The following is a 20,787-nucleotide window of genomic DNA, read 5'->3' as shown; positions in this document are numbered from 1 at the left end:
TTACAGGCGTGAGCCACTGTGCCTGGCCTGATTCTTAAGTTTTAATGCTTTCTTAAGCAAGGAAGAAGCAATTGAACATGATTTCTGGACCTCTTAGAGCTGTGGGAAGTAAGCCAGTGAGAGCCAAGCCCCTGCTTCTAATGGAGCAGCCTTGGAGAAAAGGAGCCAGAGAGAAGCCACACCTTCCAGATGAGGGATAACACTGGGGCCACAGCCAGCGCACCCCTGCCTCCAGCTGTTCTTTTCTGGAATGAGAGGAGGTGGTAGTCTCCTGCCGCAGATTTGGTCCAAAGTAACAAATACAGCCTTGTTTGGCACCAGCCATACTCATCCCACCCAGAAGCAGAGAGTATGCCAGCCTGGGGCGAGTGGTGAAGGTGATGTGGCTACCAAAGGGGACAGGACTGTTTTTGTCTTGTCCTGGTTTTTTGAGACCGAGTCTTGCTCTGTTGCCCAGGCTGGAGTGCAGTGGCACGATCTCGGCTCACTACAACTTTCACCTCCTGGGTTCAAGCAACTTCCGGCTAATTTTTGTATTTTTAGTAGAGACGAGGTTTCCCATGTTGGCCAGGCTGGTCTCGAACTCCTGACCTCAGGTGATCCACCCGCCTCGGTCACCCAAAGTGCTAGGGATACAGGAGTGAGCCAGAGTGCCCGGCTGGGATACGACTGTTATAAGTTCATGAAATGACTCATGAGAACAATGACTTACTCATTCGTAACTGTATTTGTTCCTTGACAGTGAAAAAAAAATTACATTTCTTCAGGATTTTTATTTTAATGAAAAGTTTTCCTATGAAAAATCTAACTACCTTAAAATGATCTGTGTTCCTTGTAATGTGATTACTCTAGCCCTATGAAAGCATCTCGTGATAAATTGTCATACAAATTTGAGGCATCTGTTTTATAAATTATCAAGACATTTGGTTAACATTTAATAAGGACAAATAGGTATAATAAGGAAATATCATGAAATTTGGCACCAGATTCAAATTCCATATCTTCAATTTTCTGCACCCAGTGCTCTTGGTCAATTACTTAATCCAGCAGTGACTTATTCTCCACGTCATCTACTTAATCAGCTGTAGATGTACCTCACAGGGTTGTGGGGCATGGAACAGTAAATAAGGGTTTAGCACACTTTTTTGTAATGTTTTTAGAATTATCTTAAAATATTGACTCTTCTAGAATTAATAATTATTAATAAATAAATATTTAATAGTAAAACAGGCTTTAATAAGTATTTAAGTATTTAATAAGTATTTAATACTCTAAAACAGGCTTTAAGGGACTTCAAATCCTGACAATATGCTTGATGTTTATTTTCCATTTCATTCAAAGATTACAAAGTTTTCTTGTCAAAATGAGTAAGCTCAAGAGTTATGAAAGCTCAAGGGATGGTGAGAATAAATGACAAGTATCTGACAACAAGTATATATGAGTATCTTCACAGACGTTGGCTGTACCCAGCCTTAGAAGAGAAAGGAAGATTGGATTAGGAAAATAAGAGAAGTAAAGGAGGATGGACTGGCTGAGGAGGGGAGGGGGACACAGGAATAAATGTGGTCTATTTGAAGAAAGCTGGGGAGTTGGGTTTTGGAAAACAGAGTGGGTGTAGGTAATCATCTGAGATAAGAGAAAGGGTGTATGGCCGGACGCAGTGGCCAGAACTTTTGGAGGCCAAGAAGGATGGGTCACCTGAGGTCCGAAGTTTGAGACCAGCCTGGCCAACATGGTGAAACCCCATCTCCACTAAAAATACAAAAATTAGCTGAGTGTGGTGGGTGCCTATAATCCTAGCTACTCCGGAGGCTGAGGTGGGAAAATTGCTTGAGCCTGGGAGGCGGAGGCTGCAGTGAGCCGAGATCGCTCCACTGCACTCCAGCCTAGACAACAGAGTGAGACTCATCTAAAAAAAAAAAAAGAAAGAAAAAAGAAAAAGAGAAACGGTGTATTGAGATTCCATAAGGTAGAACCAGGTTCTGAAAGATCAGATAAACCAAGGAGAAGAATTCTCATTATCCTGTCAGCAGTATAAAGAAAAAACTCACTGGTTTGATTAGCAGGGGATTGATTGACTGATGCAATAAAAACCCTCGGGGACAAAACTATACAACTTAGAAAGCTGTGAAGAGTTCCTCCTCACTGAAGCCAAATATCAAATATGAATTATCTGGGATTGTTCCCTGACCTCCCATCTGTGACAGATTCCTTAGGCAGTTATCTCTACTCCTGATTTTTCTTTCCACAGATAATGGAATGAACACCTCCTCCAGCAAACGTTCTAGAAACTAACAAGTCAGGCATTATTTTCTACTAAGGAGCAAACACAGTCTTGAGTATTAGCTTGAAGGCTTCTTTCCTGTGAAATTGTCAATATACACTAGATTCATTAAGAAAGAAAACCCCAAACCTTAAGGAGCTAGCGGCGTTAGGCACTGCACATGACATTGGAGATAAAACAAGATATTTATCCAGCCAAGGTCAGGGCTATTAAGCATTTTCTGGGAGTCCATTAAAAATGTCAATTACAGACCCCACCCTAGATTTCTGGAATCAGAGACCCTGTGAAGATCCTTGCGTTTTAATAAACTCAGCTGGTTCTAATGAGATTAATTGTGTGAATATGATAAGAAACTTCACTGATGCCTTCCTGATGATGTGAGGGCGGGGCTGAGGGAGGAACTGAACAGATAAAATCTCTTCAGTCTCCACTGTTCCAGCTTTTTCCCTAAAGGAAATACCTTGTTTGGGCGTGGTGACTCATCAGCACTTTGGGAGGCTGAGGCAGGCAGATTGCTTGAGCCCAGGAGTTCAAGACCAGCCTAGGAAGCATACTGAAACCCCGTCTCTACAAAAAATACAAAAATTAGCGGGGTGTGGTCGTGCAGTGCCTGTAATCCCAGCTACTCAGGAGGTCAAGGTGGGAGAATCACTTGAGCCTGGGAGCTCGAGGCTGCAGTGAGCCGAGATCACGCCACTGCATTCCAGCCTGGGTGACAGAGCAAGATCCTGTCTCAAAAAAAAAAAAAGGAAATACCCAGGATTGCTACAAAGCAAGTAAGTGAGATTTCCTCTATAGATCATTTTCTTAATAATTGTTTCTTTAGGTTTCTAAACTTGATCTTAGAATCTATGTATGCGTGTGTGTGTGTATCTGTGTGTTATCAGGAAAAAGCCTGAAGAAAAAAATTAGGAAAAACAAAATAAGGGTAGACAACATGCTGGGGACTTAATTCGTCAATTTTCCTCTGTTGTTTCTGTAAAAATATTTAGTCTCTGTCTCTGTCTCATTACACCTTCAGTTTTTACTGGTTTGACATAAAATATCTATTAAAATATTTATTGTGCATCAAGTATGTCAGATGTAGACACAGGGCATCTCAAGGACTTAGTTTCTTATGGATGTTTCTTATGGATGGAGAGTGACCCACAAGTAAACTTGTTCATAGAAAGATAAAATCATTTCGCTACAAAGAAAATAAAATAAGGAGATAAGTAGTGGGAAGGTATTTCAAATTGAATGGTGATGGAAAGGTCTCTTGGGAAGGCATTTGAGCTGAGAACTGAAGGGAAGAAAGAAGAGGCAGCCAGAGTTGCAAAAATATGAGAGAAGAGCTTTGTTGGCCACGGAAGGGGGAAGGGCTGTGATGAATCAGAGGCAACTAGAATTGACAGTGATCGGGGAAAGCTATAGTGAGATCAGATGAAGGCAGGAGGCCAGATTGTGTAGGACTGGGTTGGCCACTTGGATCTTACTCTAAATGCCATAGAAAGTGACCAGAAACCTGCTCACTTGGTTTTAGTTTTAAAATAGTATTCTGGTGGTTGAGCAGAGAGGAGCTGGAGATGGGCGAGGAGGGCAGGACGGAATATAAATTTGGAAAACAATAGTTGAGTTGGTGAAAGGAAGGCTTAAACTGTGGCTCTAAAGGAATGAGTTTGGGGGAAGAGAGCCATTGGGTTGAGATCCTGAGCGGCTTTAGATATGTTAATTTTGGGTGCTCCGTAGACATTCTGTTGCAAAAAGTTGGGAATTGGGCAGGAGATTGAAATCGGAGAGTGGAACTTAAATCTTCAAAAACGAGTAAGATTACCTAGGGAAGAGACCAGGACTGGAGACCAGAACTCAACCTTGAAGCACCCCAAGATTGAGAGGTTCAGAGGATGTGGGACCAGAAAAGGCCATGGAGAACAAGACCAGTCAAGTTAGAGGAATGTCAGCTGCAGACAGATGAGAGAAGAAAACATTCTAGGCAGAAGGGCGTGGTCAGCTATGTTAAATGCTGCTGAGAGCTCAAGGAAAAATTTGAGCTGGTGAATTTCTTTGTTTTGGTGACTCAGTGGAGTCATCTCGGAAATGTTCAGGGACCTAAGACACGGGAAACCAGCAGGGATTTCAAAGACCTAAGCAGAAGAAAGGATGAGAGCATCAAAGACAAGGAAGGAAGGAGAAAGTGTTTGCAACTCATAATATACAGGAACTTGGATCTATAACTCTTAAAATTGACCCCTCCCTCCAAAAAGGCCAAACCTGATGGAATAAACTGAGAAAGAGGCTTGAACATAGAGTTCGCAGCAAAAGAAATGAAAATGGTTTTTTAGCATATGAAAATAAAAGGCTTAGACATATTAATAATAGAACAGATGGAAGTTAAAAATATATGAATATACTATTTCTCACCCAGCCAGTGGGCAATGATCCAAAAGTTTAACATCTTTTTAATTTGTTGCTTGGAGTGCAAAATTCTACAACTTTTATGCTTGGGAAACTGACAAAACATGTCAAAATTATGGATGCATTCACCCACAACTCCATTTGTGGGGAATATGCCTTTTCAGGTCAAAATTCTCAACTTTTTGGAATCAGTACTCCTTTGCACTCATTATTGACAAAGTTCCCAATAAGCTTTTGTTTATGAGTGTTAATATCTATGTTTACTGTATTAGAAATTTAAAACTGCATTTTACAATTAATATATAATATAAAATTATAATATATAATAATATATAAATTATATAATATATAATAATAATATAAAAATAAAAATCTCTTTAATTTTATAATTATTCATTTAAAATAATAAAAACAAGCCAGGCATGGTGGCTCATGCCTGTAATCCCAGCACTTTGTGAGGCCAAGGCGGGCGGATCACCTGAGGTCAGGAGATCGAGACCAGTGTGGCCAACACTGTGAAACCCCGTCTCTACTAAAAAAAATACACAAAATTAGCCGGGCGTGGGGGCGGGCGCCTGTAGTCCCAGCTACTCCAAGGCAGGAGAATGGCGGGAACCCGGGAGGCGGAGCTTGCAGTGAGCCGAGATCGCGCCACTGCACTCCAGCCTGGGCGACAGAGCGAGACTCCGTCTCAAAAAAAAAGAGGAGCTGTTTTCCCTCATTTGCTTCCCCGTTCCTTCTGTTGCAATGTGTTTTGAGCCGCCTGTGGTGGCTCGCGCCTGTAGTCCCAGCTACTCCAGAAGCTGCGGTGGGAGGATCGCTGGAGCCCGGGAGTTCCAGAGGCCGCAGTGAGCCGTGGTCACGCCACTGTACTCTAGACTGGGCGACAGAGCAACTGTCTCTCAGAGGGAAAGTATTTTAATAACTTTTTCAGATAGTTGTGGTTTTTTTCTGTAATTCTGTCAATGAACTTCTTTCGTACTCTGTTACCTCACTCTAGTCCTGAAGTTCCTTCAGAAATTAGCGCGATGCCTTTTGAGCACTGTTTTCCCCTGAATGACTCATAGGTCAGTGGTGTTCCTTGTAAGTAATTTTCAGCCTGTTGCTCAAGATTGTCAGAAGACCTGAGGGAGACCCGCTGGTCTTAGAACACTGGCCTAACTCTGTCTTTTCCCCAAGCAGGCAGCTGCCAGAAGTTTGCTGGATTTGAGGAGTCCAGAGCGCCGACCCGCTCTGTCTGCGTGGACTTATTTCCTTGGATCTTCGTGGACCCTGAAGTTGCCAAGTGTGTGTCCCTGCTCCAGAAAACAAAGGAAGCCACCATTTTTTCTCATTCACAGTGCAGGGAAATACCTCAGTAGAAGCAAACAGTCCAGTCTTCAACCAGGGACCCCTACCAGGATGTCCAAAAGGCTCAGCCCTCGGTTACAGCACAACATCACAGAAGATGCCTATTGTGAAACACACCTGGAACCAGCACGGCTGTTCTGTGATGTTGACCAAATCACACTCTGCAGCAAATGCTGCCAGTCCCAGGAGCACAAACATCACATGGTGTGTGGGATACAAGAGGCTGCTGAGAATTACAGGGTAAGATTCACGCAAATCCCAAAACACTCTGGCCAACTCCTATATGGATGAAATGGACAGACATTCTGGTCCTCCAAAACCATTACCTTAGATGATGTTTATTACAGAATATTAGATAAGTTCGTTGAACCTTCAACCTAAAGGCTAAGAAAATATATACTCAGAGTCGTTGGCTGTTTAAGGTTAGGAATCCAACTGTTCTAAATCAATGATCTCACCTAGAATTCTGTGCTTTCTCTATAGAAGTTATTCCAGGAAATATTGAACACATCAAGGGAGAAACTTGAAGCAGCTAAAAGCATATTGACTGATGAGCGAGAAAGAATGGCGATGATTCAGGTCAGTGAGTGCTTATCTTGATTCTTGGGGGAAAATTACCAGTAATGTTGTTAGAAAATAGTGTATCATAAACAAAGTCAAAAGACAAATCACAAAGCAGGAAAAACGTGAAATCTATAGGAAGGAAAAGTGCTAATATCTTAATGTATAAAAAGCTCTTTAAAGTCAGCAGGAGGCTGGGCGTGGTGACTCAGGCCTGTAATCCCAGCACTTTGGGAAGCTGAGGAGGGTGGATCACTTGAGGTCAGGAGTTCGAGACCAGCCTGGCCAACATGGTGAAACCCTGTCTCTACTAAAAATACAAAAATTAGCTGGGCATGGTTGCACAAGCCTGTATTCCCAGCTACTCGGGAGGCTGAGGCAGGAGAATCGCTTGAACTGGGAGGCAGAGGTTGCAGTGAGCCGAGATCACATTACTGGACTCCAGCCTAGGCCACAGAGCAAGACTCCATCTCAACAAAAATAAAAATAAAAGAAGTCAGTAAGGAAAAGACTAGAAACTTAATTTTAAAAAACGATCAAATGAGAGTTTGCAGAAAAGAAAGTGTAAATATATTTTAAATACATTGAAAGAATTTGAACTTTGTTGATGGTAAGAGAAATACAAATTATATGGTGAGTAAAATGGCATTTGCAATGCTATTTGCAATGATCAAAAAGATTAACGACACCGTTTATAACAATGATGTAGGAGAATGAGCATCTCTTGTACTTCTGGTTGCCACATAAATTCTGAAACCCTTTAAAGAGCAATTTGAGAATTGCTATCCAGATTTGAGGGTTCACCACCTGTTAGGCCTATTTCACATCTAATTTCAGCCTGTATCTTCATACTTAATCCTATTCTGTGCAAGGTATCCCCGATTCTGGGTCTTTTCTCTCCCTCAATTTTTAAAGGAAATAAATGCCTAGTTAGGGAAGATAGTGGAGGAGAATTGCCAGGCTAGGTAAGAATTTTTCAGCTGATCCCCCTTTTTTTTTCAGTTCCAAGCACCGCATGTTCAGCAAATACTGAGATCCCACTGTTTGCCAGGGACTATGCAAGGTGCTAGGGGCTTGCCAGTGGAAAAAAAAAAAAAGGTTCTGCTTTCATGGAACTTGCATTCTAGTGGATATAAACAAAATAAGTTTAATGTATAGTATGTTACATGGGAAGTGTTTTAAAAAGATTTTTTTAGGAGAGAAAGAAAGCAATGGAGTGAGCTTTTAAATAAAGTGATCAGAACCTTGTTATTCAGAAGGTGGCACTGAAGGAAGTGAGGGATTGGGCCATGCAGTTTTCTTGTGGAGGAATATTCTAGGCAGAGGAAAGGCCTGGAGGCTGCCATGTATCTGGCTGGAGCTGTATAAGGAAATGGGGGTTGTAGATGATGAGATCAGAAGAAGGTGGTCAGTCATTTAGGGTGGCTAGCCCTCAATGAAATACAAGGTTCAAAACCACTGGAAGGTTTCAAACAGAAGACTGACATGATTTAACTTCCATTTTCATAGAAACATGCTAGCTGCCAAATGAAAATAGACATTAAGATAGTAAAAGCAGGCCGGTCGTGGTGGCTCACGCCTGTAATCCCAGCACTTTGGGAGGCCAAGGCGGGCGGATCACGAGGTCAGGAGATCAAGACCATCCTGGCTAACATGGTGAAACCCCGTCTCTACTAAAAAATACAAAAAATTAGCCGCTCCACTGCACTCCAGCCTGGGCGACAGAGCGAGACTCCGTCAAAAAAAAAAAAACAAGATAGTAAAAGCAGAGGTGGAGAGACGTGCAAAGGGACTTGCAATAATTAGGGAGAGATGATGGGAGAGAACTGGGGGATGGGTAGAGCGGTGGTGAGAAGTGGTCAGGTTCTTGATAAATCTTGATTTCATTGAACCTTTTTTTTTTTTTTTTTGAGACGGAGTTTCGCTCTTGTTGCCCAGGCTAGAGTTCAGTGATGCGATCTCGGCTCACTGCAACCTCCGCCTCCCGGGTTCAAGCGATTCTCCTGCCTTAGTCTCCCAGGTAGCTGACATTACAGGCGCCTGTCATCATGCCTGGCTAATTTTTGTATTTTTAGTAGAGACGGGGTTTCACCATGTTGGTCAGGCTGGTCTCGAACTGCTGACCTCATGATCCACCTGCTTTGGCCTCCCAAAGTGCTGGGATTACAGACGTGAGCCCGGACAATTTCATTGAATCTTAAATAGCTTAATAGAGATGCTATTTAAGCATCTCTAAGATGACTCCTCTCAAATATATATCCCTAGCTCAGACTTCCAAAAGGTAGTAGACTTCATGTCCAATTTCCTACTTACTGTCTTTACTTGGATGTCTAATTGACTAATCAAATTCATCACATCCCGAACTAACGCACACTCCTCACTTCTGGAATCCAGCCTTTCCATAGATTATATATTTTGGTAATTCCATTCTTCCAGTTGCTTAGTCTAAAATTTTCGATGTCTTTTGTCCATGACTCCTTTTTTTCCCACAACTCTTACCCAACGTCAGCAAATCCCATTGGCCCTTTTCCAATGTCCTGGTCTCCTCGTCTGTTGACAGAGGCTGTAGCTTCCTTAGTTTTTCCTTATTGATGAACACTTCTTTGTCTGCATTTCATGTTCTAAAATTGTGTTGATGTCTTGGCTGATGTTGACTCAAATTCCATTTCTCCTTTGGGTTTATTCCTTTTCTTCTGTACTTTTCATTTCCTTGTCTTTTTTTTTTTTTTTTTTTTTTTTGAGACAGAGTCCAGCTCTGTTGCCAGGCTGGAGTGCCGTGGTGCAATCTTGGCTCACTGCAACCTCCACCTCCCGGGTTCAAGCGATTTTCCTGCCTCAGCCTCCTGAGTAGCTGGGATTACAGGCACGTGCCACCATGCCCAGCTAATTTTTGTATTCTTAGTAGAGACGGGGTTTCACCATATTGGTCAGGCTGGTCTTGAACTCCTGACCTCGTGATCCACCCACCTTGGCCTCCCCAAGTGTTGGGATTATAGGCGTGAGCCACTGCGCCCAGCCTTCCTTGTCTTTATATTGGGGTTAGAGATGGAAAGAATACATTGTGGTCAGTGTAAGATATATACACATATATATATATGTATGTATGTATTATAACCTGTGTGTGTGTATGTGTGTGTGTTGTTAATCCATCATGTTTAACCTGAAGTCTACCATGTCTGTATGAGGAAGGAAGAGGAACAAAATTTTAAAAAGATGATTGAGTCTGAGTATAGTATGAGACTCCGGTTATTGAATGAAGAGTGTGAGCAGAATCTCCAGAGACAGCAGGAATGCGTATCTGACTTGAACTTGAGAGAAGCCCTTCCGAATCAAGTGATCAACCTTGCCACCGAGCTGGAGGAGATGTTCCAGGAAATGCTACAGGTGAGATGTTGACAACAGCATCCTCATATTTGAGAAATGAGAAAAAGAAGAGCTGAACATTATGTCAATTCCAGAGTAACATAGCCAGTGACAACCACACATGTATTAAAATGAATTATATACCTACCTGGCAACTCCGTTTCTATGAATTTATCTTGACATACATATAAAAAGACATAAATAAAGCACAATATACCTGTAAATATATTTGTACACATATTACTGTATTATGCTTCAAATATACTTACACACATAGAAAAAGACAGCTGGGTAAGGCAACACTGAAACTGAGTTCCAGTGTAGAGCCATGGTTTAGAATTCACCTTAGAAGCCGGATGAATGGAGTTCCTATCTGAGTCAACTGTTTACTGGCTCCTGGGTGGCCTACGACCTGCTGCTTAACCTTTGACTTGGTTCCTTTAGCTGTAAACTGATAAAACAATGGCCCCTAATTTATAAAATTATTGTGAGATTTGAGTGAGACAGTCTGCTAAAGCTTATTAAATCTGTCTTGTTCATGTTAACCAGTTGATGAGCAGCAGATATTACAATTATAACATTTATTCATAGCAAGAGGTTAGAAACACCCTGTATTTGTCAATAGAAGACTCACAAAGTGTACTCCATACATACATGGAAGAATACTCTTCAGCATGTGAAGATAGTGTCATGGCTCTGTGTATATGAATAAGGAATGTTCTCCAAGAAGAAAGTAAGTTGTCGGATTAGTAATCAAATATAATAAACTATCACTTATGTTTATGTTTTTTCCCCCTAAATAACGTACGCATGTTGCTTATCTGACTACCTACATAAAGTATACTTGGAAGGATAAAAAGAAAACAGATATCAGTAACATAATTATTTATTTCTTATTTGTCAATCTATATAACGTAATTTTAATTGATTTCAAGTGAATGAAAAAATAGGGAACCTTCTGAACGAACAGCCACAGAAAAAACACGAAATGTTTTAGGTGCGTGTTAATGTGAGTAAGGGCTGTGTGCACACACATCTGTATCAGCTTAAACATACGTAATACGGGGCAAAGAATCAACTGTTTCTTGAGAGGAATCCTGCTTCAACAAAAGAATATCATGGCCTTGCCTAATTATGTCTATTCCTGGGGTAGCAGGCAGAAAAGCAGGGCTTTTTTTTTTGTTTTTGATTTTTTATTTTTGTTTTTGTTTTTTTTTTTTTTGAGATGGAGTCTTGCTCTGTCACTCAGGCTAGAGTGCAGTGGCATGGTTTTGGCTCACTGCAACCTCTGCCTCCCGGGTTCAAGCGATTCTCCTGCCTCAGCCTCCTGAGTAGCTGGGATTACAGGCACCCGCCACCATGCCTAGCTAATTTTTGTACTTTTTGTGGAGACCGGGTTTCACCATGTTGGCCAGGCTGGTCTCGAACACCTGACCTCATGATCCACTGGCCTCGGCCACCCAAAGTGCTGGGATTACAGGCGTAAACCACTGCGCCCAACCAAAAAGCAGGTTTTTAAAGACATGGTTGAATTAATCTATAGGAGAAGTTACCGAACTCTTGTTCCTGAACTTGAGGTTGTTGAATAGTAACAAAGAGATGCTTCTGCAGAGACTGGGCCATGTGGGGAGAGAGAACATGAAGAAACTGAAGGAGAGTGAAGCCAGGGTTTCTAAACAGATCTGCAGCCTCCGAAAGCTCATCGTGGAGCTTGAGAGAAAGTGTGGGGAAGGCGCCTTAGCATTGCTCAAGGTAAGATGCTGGGAAAAAGAAAATAAAATTCATTCCAGTATTTGAGAAATGAGAAGTGGACAGTACTCGTTAGGGGTTGCTGCCAGAACACAATACCCAATTACCTTCAACCACAAAAGAAGGCTACACGACTATTTTTCAGCTGCCAAAAGCTTTAGGAATGGTCATAGCTTCGTGGGATAGTGTGGAGCTGCTTCATGAGATGAATTCTCACCTTAAAATTATCAGCAGTAAGTTAGGGTTGAGATGTGACACAGTGTGGTTAATAATTGATTAGTCAAATTATGATACATCCATGCAATGAAATACTCTGTAATCATAAAGAATAAAACAGCTCTATCGGCACTAAAATAGTGTCTTCAAGCACTCATGAAGTGAAAAAGAAAGATGCAGACTGCTTTTTGTTTGATCTTTGGATAATAAGTGTATGTACACACACATATACATGTGTGGTTGCTAACATTCACAGACTTTCTGGCAAAAGAAAATATATCGTCATCTGTGATAATCTTGAAACAAGTGTGAGATTATCTGCTATGGTCTGAATGTTTGTGTCCCTCCAAAATATATATGTTGAAATCCTCACCTCCAAGGCGATGGTATTGGGAGGTGGGGCCTTTGGGTAGTGAGTGGGGCCAGGGGGCAGAGCCCCTGTGAATGGGATTAGGGCTCTTACAAAAGAGGCCGAGGAAGACCTCACCCCTTCAGCTTGTGAGGCTGGAGATGGAGGCTACCTAGGAGGGATGGAGCCCTCACCGGACACTGAATCTGCCAGTGCCTTGATCTTGAAATTCGGCCTCCAGAACTGCAAGAAATGAATTTCTGGTGTGAAGAAGTTACTCAGTCTATGGTAAGTATTGCAAATTTTGAATTGTGTATAGTAACATACGTTGCCTTTCAGAAAGTGGGTTACCTTTTTTTTTTTTTTTTTTTAATGAGATGGAGTCTCGATCTGTCGCCCAGGCTGGAGTGCAGTGGTGCAATTTTGGCTCACTGTAACCTCTGCCTCCCAGGTTCAAGTGATTCTCCTGCCTCAGCCTCCCGAGTAGCTGGGATTACAGGCGCCCACCACCATGCCCAGCTAATTTTTGTATTTTTAGTAGAGACAGGGTTTCACCATGTTGGTCAGGCTGGTCTCAAACTCGTGACCTCAGCTCATACGCCCACATTGGCCTCCCAAAGTGCTGGGATTACAAGCATGAGCCACCGCGCCTGGCCTTACTGTCTTTTTAAGACTGTCCATATCCCTCTCCTGGGCTTATAATTGCGAGTGAATGCGCTCATCTGGAAAGTGTCTGCAGGTAAATCCTTAGGAAGCAGCTCAGTTCTTGAGCATGCAAGCAGGTGTGGCTCTGCCAGGCTCCCACTGCCCTCCCGGCCAGCGGCCACTTCACCTGCTCAACTCTGGCCACCCCCTGCATGGAAAGCTGATAGATGCTCCCGTCTGAAGACTGACAAATGAGGGCTCTGAGTAAGATGGCTGGGTTGAGGGATAGAAAACCTTTCCCTTGGGACTACGACAAAATGATTTCATGCATTTTTCTGACTTTTTCTATTTCCATGTTAGAATTTGTTCATCTGATAACTAGCATGATGAAGCTGAAGAAATGACATGGAAATTGAGTTCATTGTAAGAGGATATTTTCCTGGGCACAGATTGCAAAAGACAGCTCAAAAACCCAGTAGTAACCTGGTCTCTTTTCTTTCCCTTAGAATGCAAAATACTCTTTAGAAAGGTGAGTTTTCATTTTGGATACAATTGGGTGAGAATCAGAGTCCAGTAAGATGTTGATTGGGATAAGGAGATTGCATTTGCTGGTAGGATGTAATGGGATCCATCCACTAGACCAAGGGGCCTGTGGTCTGTGCAGATAACTGAGGCTGTCCTTTCTCTTCAGGAGCAAGTCACTGTTGCTTGAGCATCTGGAGCCCGCTCATATCACAGACCTGAGTTTATGCCACATAAGAGGACTCAGCAGCATGTTCAGAGAACTCCAGAGTAAGTTGACACGTGTGAACGCTCACAGGGCACTGTTCTGTATTTGAGAATCACATGACCATCCTGCCATAAATAAAAACAAATTCCAGTAGTTTAAAAATTTTAGGCCAGCACAGTGGGTCACTCCTGTAATCCCAGCACTTTGGGAGGCCAAGGTGGGCGGTTTGCTTGAGACCAGGAGTTTGAAACCAGCCTAACCAACATGGTGAACTCCCATCTCTACACAAAATACGAAAATTAGCCGGTTGTGGTGGCGCATGCCTGTAGTCCCTGCTACTTGAGTGGCTGAGGCGGGAGAATTGCTTGCACCCGGGAGGCGGAGGTTGCAGTGAGCTGAGATCACACCACTGCACTCCAGCCTGGGCAACAGAACGAGACTCTGTCTTAAAATAAATAAAAAAGTAAATAAAAATTTTAGGAGACTGGAGAGCTTAATATGTTATACATATTAGACAAGGATCAAAAAAATAACTGTATGATCTCATATGAAAGCTCTTCCCATGCAAAATCTTTTTTTTTTTTTTTTTTTTTTTTTTTTTTGCAGACAGAGTTTTACTTTGCCCAGGCTGGAGTGCAGTGGTGTGATCTTGGTGCAACCTCCCCTCCTGGGTTCAAGTGATTCTCCTGCCTCGGCCTCCCAAGTAGCTGGGATTACAGGCATGCACCACCACACCCGCCTAATTTTTTGTATTTATAGTAGAGACGACGTCTTACCATGTTGGTCTGGCTGGTCTTGAACTCCTGATCTCAGGTGATCCGTGCGCCTTGGGCTCCCAAAGTGCTGGGATTACAGGCGTGAGCCACCATGCCCGGCTGCAGATTCTTTACCAGTTCCCCAGCCATGAAACATGATTGCAAGCAGATTCCACTGCTTAAAAATTTAAAACTTCTGGGGGAGAAATTCAGCACGTATAACAAAGGGTTTATATCTCCCATCCTTATAGCTTTGCCTTTCCCAGAGCGTCCTATCCGTGGAATCCTACAGTGTGTGGCCTTTTGAGGCTGACAGCATACTGCAGTTGACATATAGAACGTCCAGGCTGCTTCATGTATCAGTAGTTTGTTCCTTTTTATTATTGATAATATTCCATTGTATCAATACACCATAATTTACTTATCCTTCTGCAATTCTATGGACATGGGTTGTTTCCAGCTCTGTGCTGTAAATGTTAGCAGCAGATTTTTGTGTGGGCACAGCTTCGTAGTTCTTGACTGACTATCTAAGGGTGGGATTGCCAAACTTGTTTTCCAAACTGCCTGTGCCATTTTGCCTTCCCACCGATAACGTGTGAAAGATTCAGTGACTCTATATTCTCACCAGGGTTTGGGATTGTCAGTTTGTTTTACTACGTCCGACCCGATAGGTGTGTAGTGGTATCTCGTTTTAATTTGCATTTCCAGAATGACTAATGATGTTAAGCATATTTTCATGTGTTTATTTTCACTGGCTCTCTACTTTGAAATACATGTACAAACCCCTTTTCTAAATTGGGTTGTATCTTTCTTGAGTTTTATAATTTCTTTATAAATTCTGTTTAGCATTCATTTATCAGATATGTTTTGCAAATATTTCCTCCCAGTATGGTTTATATTCTCATTTTCCTAATACTATCTTTTGAAGTGTAGAGGTTTTGCATTTTGATGAAGTTCAATGTATCAAGTTTTTTCTTTTATGATTTCTGCTTTTTGTGTCTTATTTAACAAATTTTGCCAAAGCCAACAAAGATTTCCTTCTAAAAGTTTTGTGGTTTTAGGTTTTACATTGTGGCCTATGAACCACTGAGAGTTAATATGTGTATACAGTTCACAGAATGGTGCAAACCCTCTCCTCCCCCCACCTTTTATTTTTATTTTTTGACTCATGTGTATCCATTTGTTCCAGTTTCATTTGTTAAAAACACTACCTTGTCCATTCAATTTACTTGGCCCCTCTGTTGAAAATCAGCTGGTATATGTGATCAGGTCTATTTGTGACTCTAACAGGTCTATTGATGGTTGACTCTATCCCTTTGCCAATAGCACACTGGCTTGATTAATAACTCTGTAGGAAGTCTTGAAAGCAGGTACTGTGCATTCTCCAAATTTATTCTTTTTCAGAATAGTTTTGGCTACTGTAGGTTGTTTGCTTTTCCACATAAATTTTGAAATCAGCTTGTTGGCCTCTTCAAAATGGACCGCTGGGATTTTTATTGATGTAACGTTGAATCCACAGATCAATTTGGGGAGAATTGACATCTTGACAATATTTAGTGCTTTCAATCCAGGAATACAAAATATCTCCATTTATTTAGGCCTTCCATTTCTCTCATCAGTGTTTTGTCACTTTCAGCATAAAATGTTATATGTATTTGGAGATGTGTCCCTAAGTATTTTATGTTTTTTACTGCCACTGTAAACGGTGTGTTAAAATAGCAATTTCTAATTGACATTTCATTCATTTCTAGTTCATTACAAGTATATAGAAATTGAATTGTTTTATATATATTGACAGTTGTACCCTATAACTATGCAAAACTCACTCATTAGACAGTGGATTTCTATAAATAGATCCTTCGGGATTTTCTACAAAGTCATGCAGTATATGAGTATAGAGAGCTTTATTTCTGCCTTTCCAGTCTGTAAGCCTTTTCTGCATTTTTTTGCCTTATTATACTGGCTCAGACCTGCAGTGTGTTAAATAGAAGTGGTGAGAGTGGACACTTGCTTATTCTCAATTTTAGGAAGAAAGAAAACATTAAGTCTTTTACTCTAAATTCTGATACAGCTATAGGGCTTTTGTTGTTGTTTTGTGAGGTTTTTTTTTTTCTTTGAGATGGTGTCTGGCTCTGTCACCCAGGCTGGAATGTAATGGAAAAGTCTCAGCTCACTGCAACCTCCTCCTCCCAGATTCAAACGATTCTCCTGCCTCAGCCTCCTGAGTAGCTGGGACTACAGGCCTGCGCCACCACACTCAGCTAATTTTTGTATTTTTAGTAGAGACGGGGTTTCACTTTGTTGGTCAGGCTGGTCTCGAACTCCCAACCTCATGATCTGCCTGCCTCAGGCTCCCAGAGTGCTGGGATTAAAGGCGCGAGCTACCGCGACTGGCCCTAGCTATAGTTTTTTTTTTTTTTTTTTTTTTTTTTTTATGGCTGCCTTTCATCAAATTGAGGATGTCCCCGTTTATTTCTGGTTTACTAAGAATTTTTATGAATCAATGTTGAATTTATCAAGTTCTTTTTCTCTTGAGATTTTCCTGTTTTTTCTTCTTCAACCTTTTTTGTTTTTGTTTTTAAGATGAGTCTTGCTCTGTTGCCCAGGCTGGAGTGCAGTGGCACGATCTCAGCTCACTGCAAGCCCCGCCTCCCAGATGCAAGCGATGCTCCTGCCTCACCCTCCTGAGTAGCTGGGATGACAAGCCGCCACCAGGCCTGGCTAATTTTTGTAATTTTAGTAGAGATGGGGTTTCGCCAGGCTGGTCTCAAAGTCCTGGCCTCAAGCGATCCGTCCGCCTGGGCCCAACTAAAGTGCTGGGATTACAAGCATGAGCCACTGTGCCCGGCCACAGCTGTGCATTTTTCCAGAGATAATTTGCATTTGTTTCTGCCATTCTCCTGGAAATACTGAGAGTCTCAGACAATTTTTTTAAAGTTCAAGACATGTAGCTGTTGAGACCACCCTAATAATGTGAATTGGGCTTGCAATTCAGAGATTTAAGTTAATTAAATTTACTTCAGTCAAATAATAGAAATTAAGCTGGATTCCACGTTACACAAAGTAGGAAATAAAGGCCTTCCAAGTTTATGGCTTAGACAACTGAAGCAATAAGGGAGCTGTGAACTGAGAAGTAGAGACTGCAGAGGGCTGGCATTGAAGTTCCATTTTGGGTGTATTATGTTTGAAATTCCTGTGTTTTTTCCAACTGGCATTTAGCTGTTTATGGAGTGAGTCATAAGCACAGAGAAGATGTTTAAAACTGAAGCTATGCACAGTTACCTGGGGGCAGCGAAGGAGAATATACTACTTGAAAGAAGAAGACCCAGGACCAAGCCCTGAAAGATCACAATAGTTAGAGGTTGGGCAGAAAGAGATAAGAGGAACAGTCAGAGATAGGAAGAAGGCGTATTCATGCAGGTATGAGGAATTCATTGAGCCTGCATGTTCTCAGCGTGAGTTTCTGGAGGGTCCTCACAGGTGTTCTGTCCTCCGCTGGTAAATTCTCTGATGTACTGCCTGATGTCCAGGGCGTGTTGTCAGCAATTTCCAGGCCTCTGTGTCACCCTGTGGGGATATTGAAGATGTGTAGAGTGCGGCATTGGGAGGGCCATGAATGAGTTGCCACTAGCCGACTCCTCTGGCCGCTCCAGGCTTGGAGATCTATAGAAGACCAGGGTTAGGCCCCAAGTGATATCTGGGTGGAACTGGCACCAGGACAGTTTGACAGCCTCTGGGGTGAAGGTGTTTTTTGTTTGTTTGTGTGTTTGTTTGTTTTGAGATGGAGTCTCGCTCTGTTGCCCAGGCTGGAGTGCAGTGGCGCGATCTCGGCTCACGGCAACCTCCGCCTCCTGAGTTCAAGCAATTTTCTGCCTCAGCCTCCCGAGTAGCTGGGATTACAGGCGCCCACCACCACACCCAGCTAATTTTTACATTTTTTTAGTAGAGACGGGGTTTCACCATCTTGGCCAGGCTACTCTTGAACTCCTGACCTTGTGAGCCACCGCGCCTGGCCGGGTGAAGGTGTTTCTAAACCTTCCTTAGCCCATTCTTCTTTGTTTTATTCTTCCTGCTGAAATAAACTGTGTCCCTTTCCATATCTTACGGACTTTTTCCTCCATGAGGTCCATATTGAAGTGAAATTTAGAGGTTCCTTTTCCTGGACCCTCCCAAATTGCCTCTCCCGTGTCTGGGCCTGGGACTTGTACGCACTCCGTGGGAAGCCCGGGTGTGTTAGAAGTCGTGTCTCTGGCATTGGCACTGGTGAACTCCTGGGTTAACGAGGGTTTTCTCTCCTGGTAGGACATTTAACGTTGGATCCTGAAACAGCTCATCCCTGCCTGGCACTATCTGAGGACCTGAGAACTATGAGATTGAGACATGGGCAGCAGGAGGGGGCTGGCAACCCAGAAAGACTGGACTTCAGTGCCATGGTGCTGGCTGCGGAGAGCTTCACCTCAGGGAGGCACTACTGGGAGGTGGATGTGGAAAAGGCAACCAGGTGGCAAGTGGGCATATGCCACGGCTCTGCAGACACGAAGGGCAGCACGGCCAGAGCTTCCGGAGAGAAAGTCTTGCTCACGGGGTCGGTGATGGGGACCGAGTGGACCCTCTGGGTCTTCCCACCTCTGAAAAGGCTCTTCCTGGAAAAGAAGTTGGACACAGTTGGGGTTTTCCTTGACTACGAACACGGGCAGATCTCATTCTACAATGTGACCGAGACGTCCCTCATTTACAATTTCTCCCATTGCACCTTCCAAGGAGCTCTCAGGCCTGTGTTTTCCCTCTGTATCCCAAACGGAGACGCAAGTCCAGACTCCCTCACCATCTCCCCACAACGTGGTCCTTCTTGCGATGCTGCTGTTAGCCCTTAATATTCTGTGTGCAAAATCCAAGACCACGAGACACCAGAAAGTTGGAGAACAAGACTTTGAAAGAATTTGTGTAAACCCAATAAAAAGCGTTCCAGGAGTTGGAGCCTGATTTAATATCCAGAGCCTTTGCATTTGTGTAACTGTCAGCACCTGTGTGTAGTGGACGAGGTTGCACTTCACCTGAATCATGAATGATAATAACGGGGAGATCCTACATTAATGAGAACAAATGCATATGCATCGTAGGGTTGGGGAATTAGAGAAGAAATATAGTCTGGGGTCCTTAGAACTAGGTTGGGAACTCAGTATATTTCTGAAAACATTTGCAGAATCAGGTATAATCAGGAATGAAAGCAGGACTTTAGATGTGAGCTTGCCACCAGGTGGAACAGAGACACCCCATTACTGACAGTGCGTATCAGGACTTCCTAAAATGTTTTATTCCAAATAGGGAATAATAATTTATATAGATATTTTATGTGGATAAGAAGGAGGAGTTGTGGAAAATGTGAATATTTTAAAATTTTCTTTTCCTTTTTTTTGAGACGGAATTTCACTCTTGTCGCCCAGGCTGGAGTGCAGTAGCTGGATCTCAGCTCACCACAACCTCCCTGGGTTCAAGCAGTTCTCCTGCCTCAGCCTCCCGAGTAGCTGGGATTACAGGTGCCCACCACCACACCCGGCTAATTTTTGTATTTTTAGTAGAGGCAGGGTTTCACCATGTTGGCCAGGATGGTCTCAAACTCCTGATCTCAAGAGATCCACCCACCTCGGCCTCCCAAAGTGCTGGAATTACAGGTGTGAGCCGAGGTCGCACCACTGCACGCCAGCCTGGGCGACAGAGCGAGACTCCGCCTCAAAAAAAAAAAAAAAAAGATGTGAATAAGTATATTCTGGTAAAGATAGACACTCGGAAAAGTCACAATACGTCTTGATGCTAAATCACATGGAGAATTGGGGGAAGTGGCTCTACCGGAAAAGTCAGGGTCAGGTCAGATAAGTGAGCTGGAAGTGAGATAATTATTTGAAACACTGAGATGAAGAATTCAGAGCAGACCAAGCATGATGCCTCACGCCTGTAATCCCAGCACTTTGGGAGGCTGAAGCCGGCAGATCACGAGGTCAGGAGATCGAGACCATTGTGGCCAACATGGTGAAACCCCGTCTCTACTAAAATACAAAAGGTTAGCCAGGCATGGTGGTGCACCCCTGTAGTCCCAGCTACTTGGGAGGCTGAGGTAGGGGAATTGCTTGAACCCAGGAGGTGGAGGTTGCAGTGAGCTGAGATTGCACCACTGCACTGCACCCCAGCCTGGTGACAGCGAGATTCTGTCTCAAAAAAAAATAATAATAAAAAGAATTCAGAGCAATGGCTCTCAAACCCTTATCTAATTTTTTAAGAAAAGATAACGATGACTCATAAAGGGAAATGTGAGATGATTTAGCAATAAATGTATGATTAATGTTCAAAACCCAGGAATCGGCGTCTCCACGTCTAGCTACTGCAAATTACAAGC

General features: G+C 42.8%; 1 protein-coding gene across 2 annotated transcripts; it reads left to right on the top strand.

Annotated features, from left to right (window-relative positions):
* Positions 1–2,721: 2,721 nt before the first annotated feature.
* On the top strand, positions 2,722–19,367 carry TRIML2 (tripartite motif family like 2). Of its 2 annotated transcripts, none has more exons than XM_030815230.1 (8): positions 2,722–3,060; positions 5,858–6,268; positions 6,512–6,607; positions 9,779–9,973; positions 11,564–11,704; positions 13,418–13,440; positions 13,603–13,703; positions 18,699–19,367. In XM_030815230.1, the coding sequence occupies exons 2-8, from the start codon at positions 6,080–6,082 to the stop codon at positions 19,268–19,270; spliced, it is 1,317 nt and encodes a 438-aa protein (XP_030671090.1). In that variant the 5' UTR covers positions 2,722–3,060; positions 5,858–6,079; the 3' UTR covers positions 19,271–19,367. The 2 variants fall into 2 exon arrangements, with proteins under 2 accessions (XP_030671090.1, XP_030671089.1); XM_030815229.1 differs by lacking the exon at positions 2,722–3,060 and adding an exon at positions 12,480–12,554 and having other exon boundaries at positions 5,867–6,268.
* The last annotated feature ends 1,420 nt before the right edge of the window (positions 19,368–20,787 follow it).

This window comes from Nomascus leucogenys, chromosome 7b (genome assembly GCF_006542625.1).
Source record: "Nomascus leucogenys isolate Asia chromosome 7b, Asia_NLE_v1, whole genome shotgun sequence".
NCBI lineage: Eukaryota > Metazoa > Chordata > Mammalia > Primates > Hylobatidae > Nomascus > Nomascus leucogenys.
The sequence above is the reverse complement of the archived record's forward strand: the minus strand, read 5'-3'. Positions and strand labels throughout refer to the sequence as shown.

Bases quoted from the DNA above. Each gene is read 5' to 3' on its own strand.
- TRIML2 (XM_030815229.1), top strand. From the start codon at position 6,080: ATGTCCAAAAGGCTCAGCCCTCGGTTACAGCACAACATCACAGAAGAT. The intron at 9,974-11,563 runs GTGAGATGTTGA...ATGCTTCTGCAG, and splicing joins TGTTCCAGGAAATGCTACAG to AGACTGGGCCATGTGGGGAG. The intron at 12,555-13,417 runs GTAAGTATTGCA...TCTTTCCCTTAG, and splicing joins AAGAAGTTACTCAGTCTATG to AATGCAAAATACTCTTTAGA.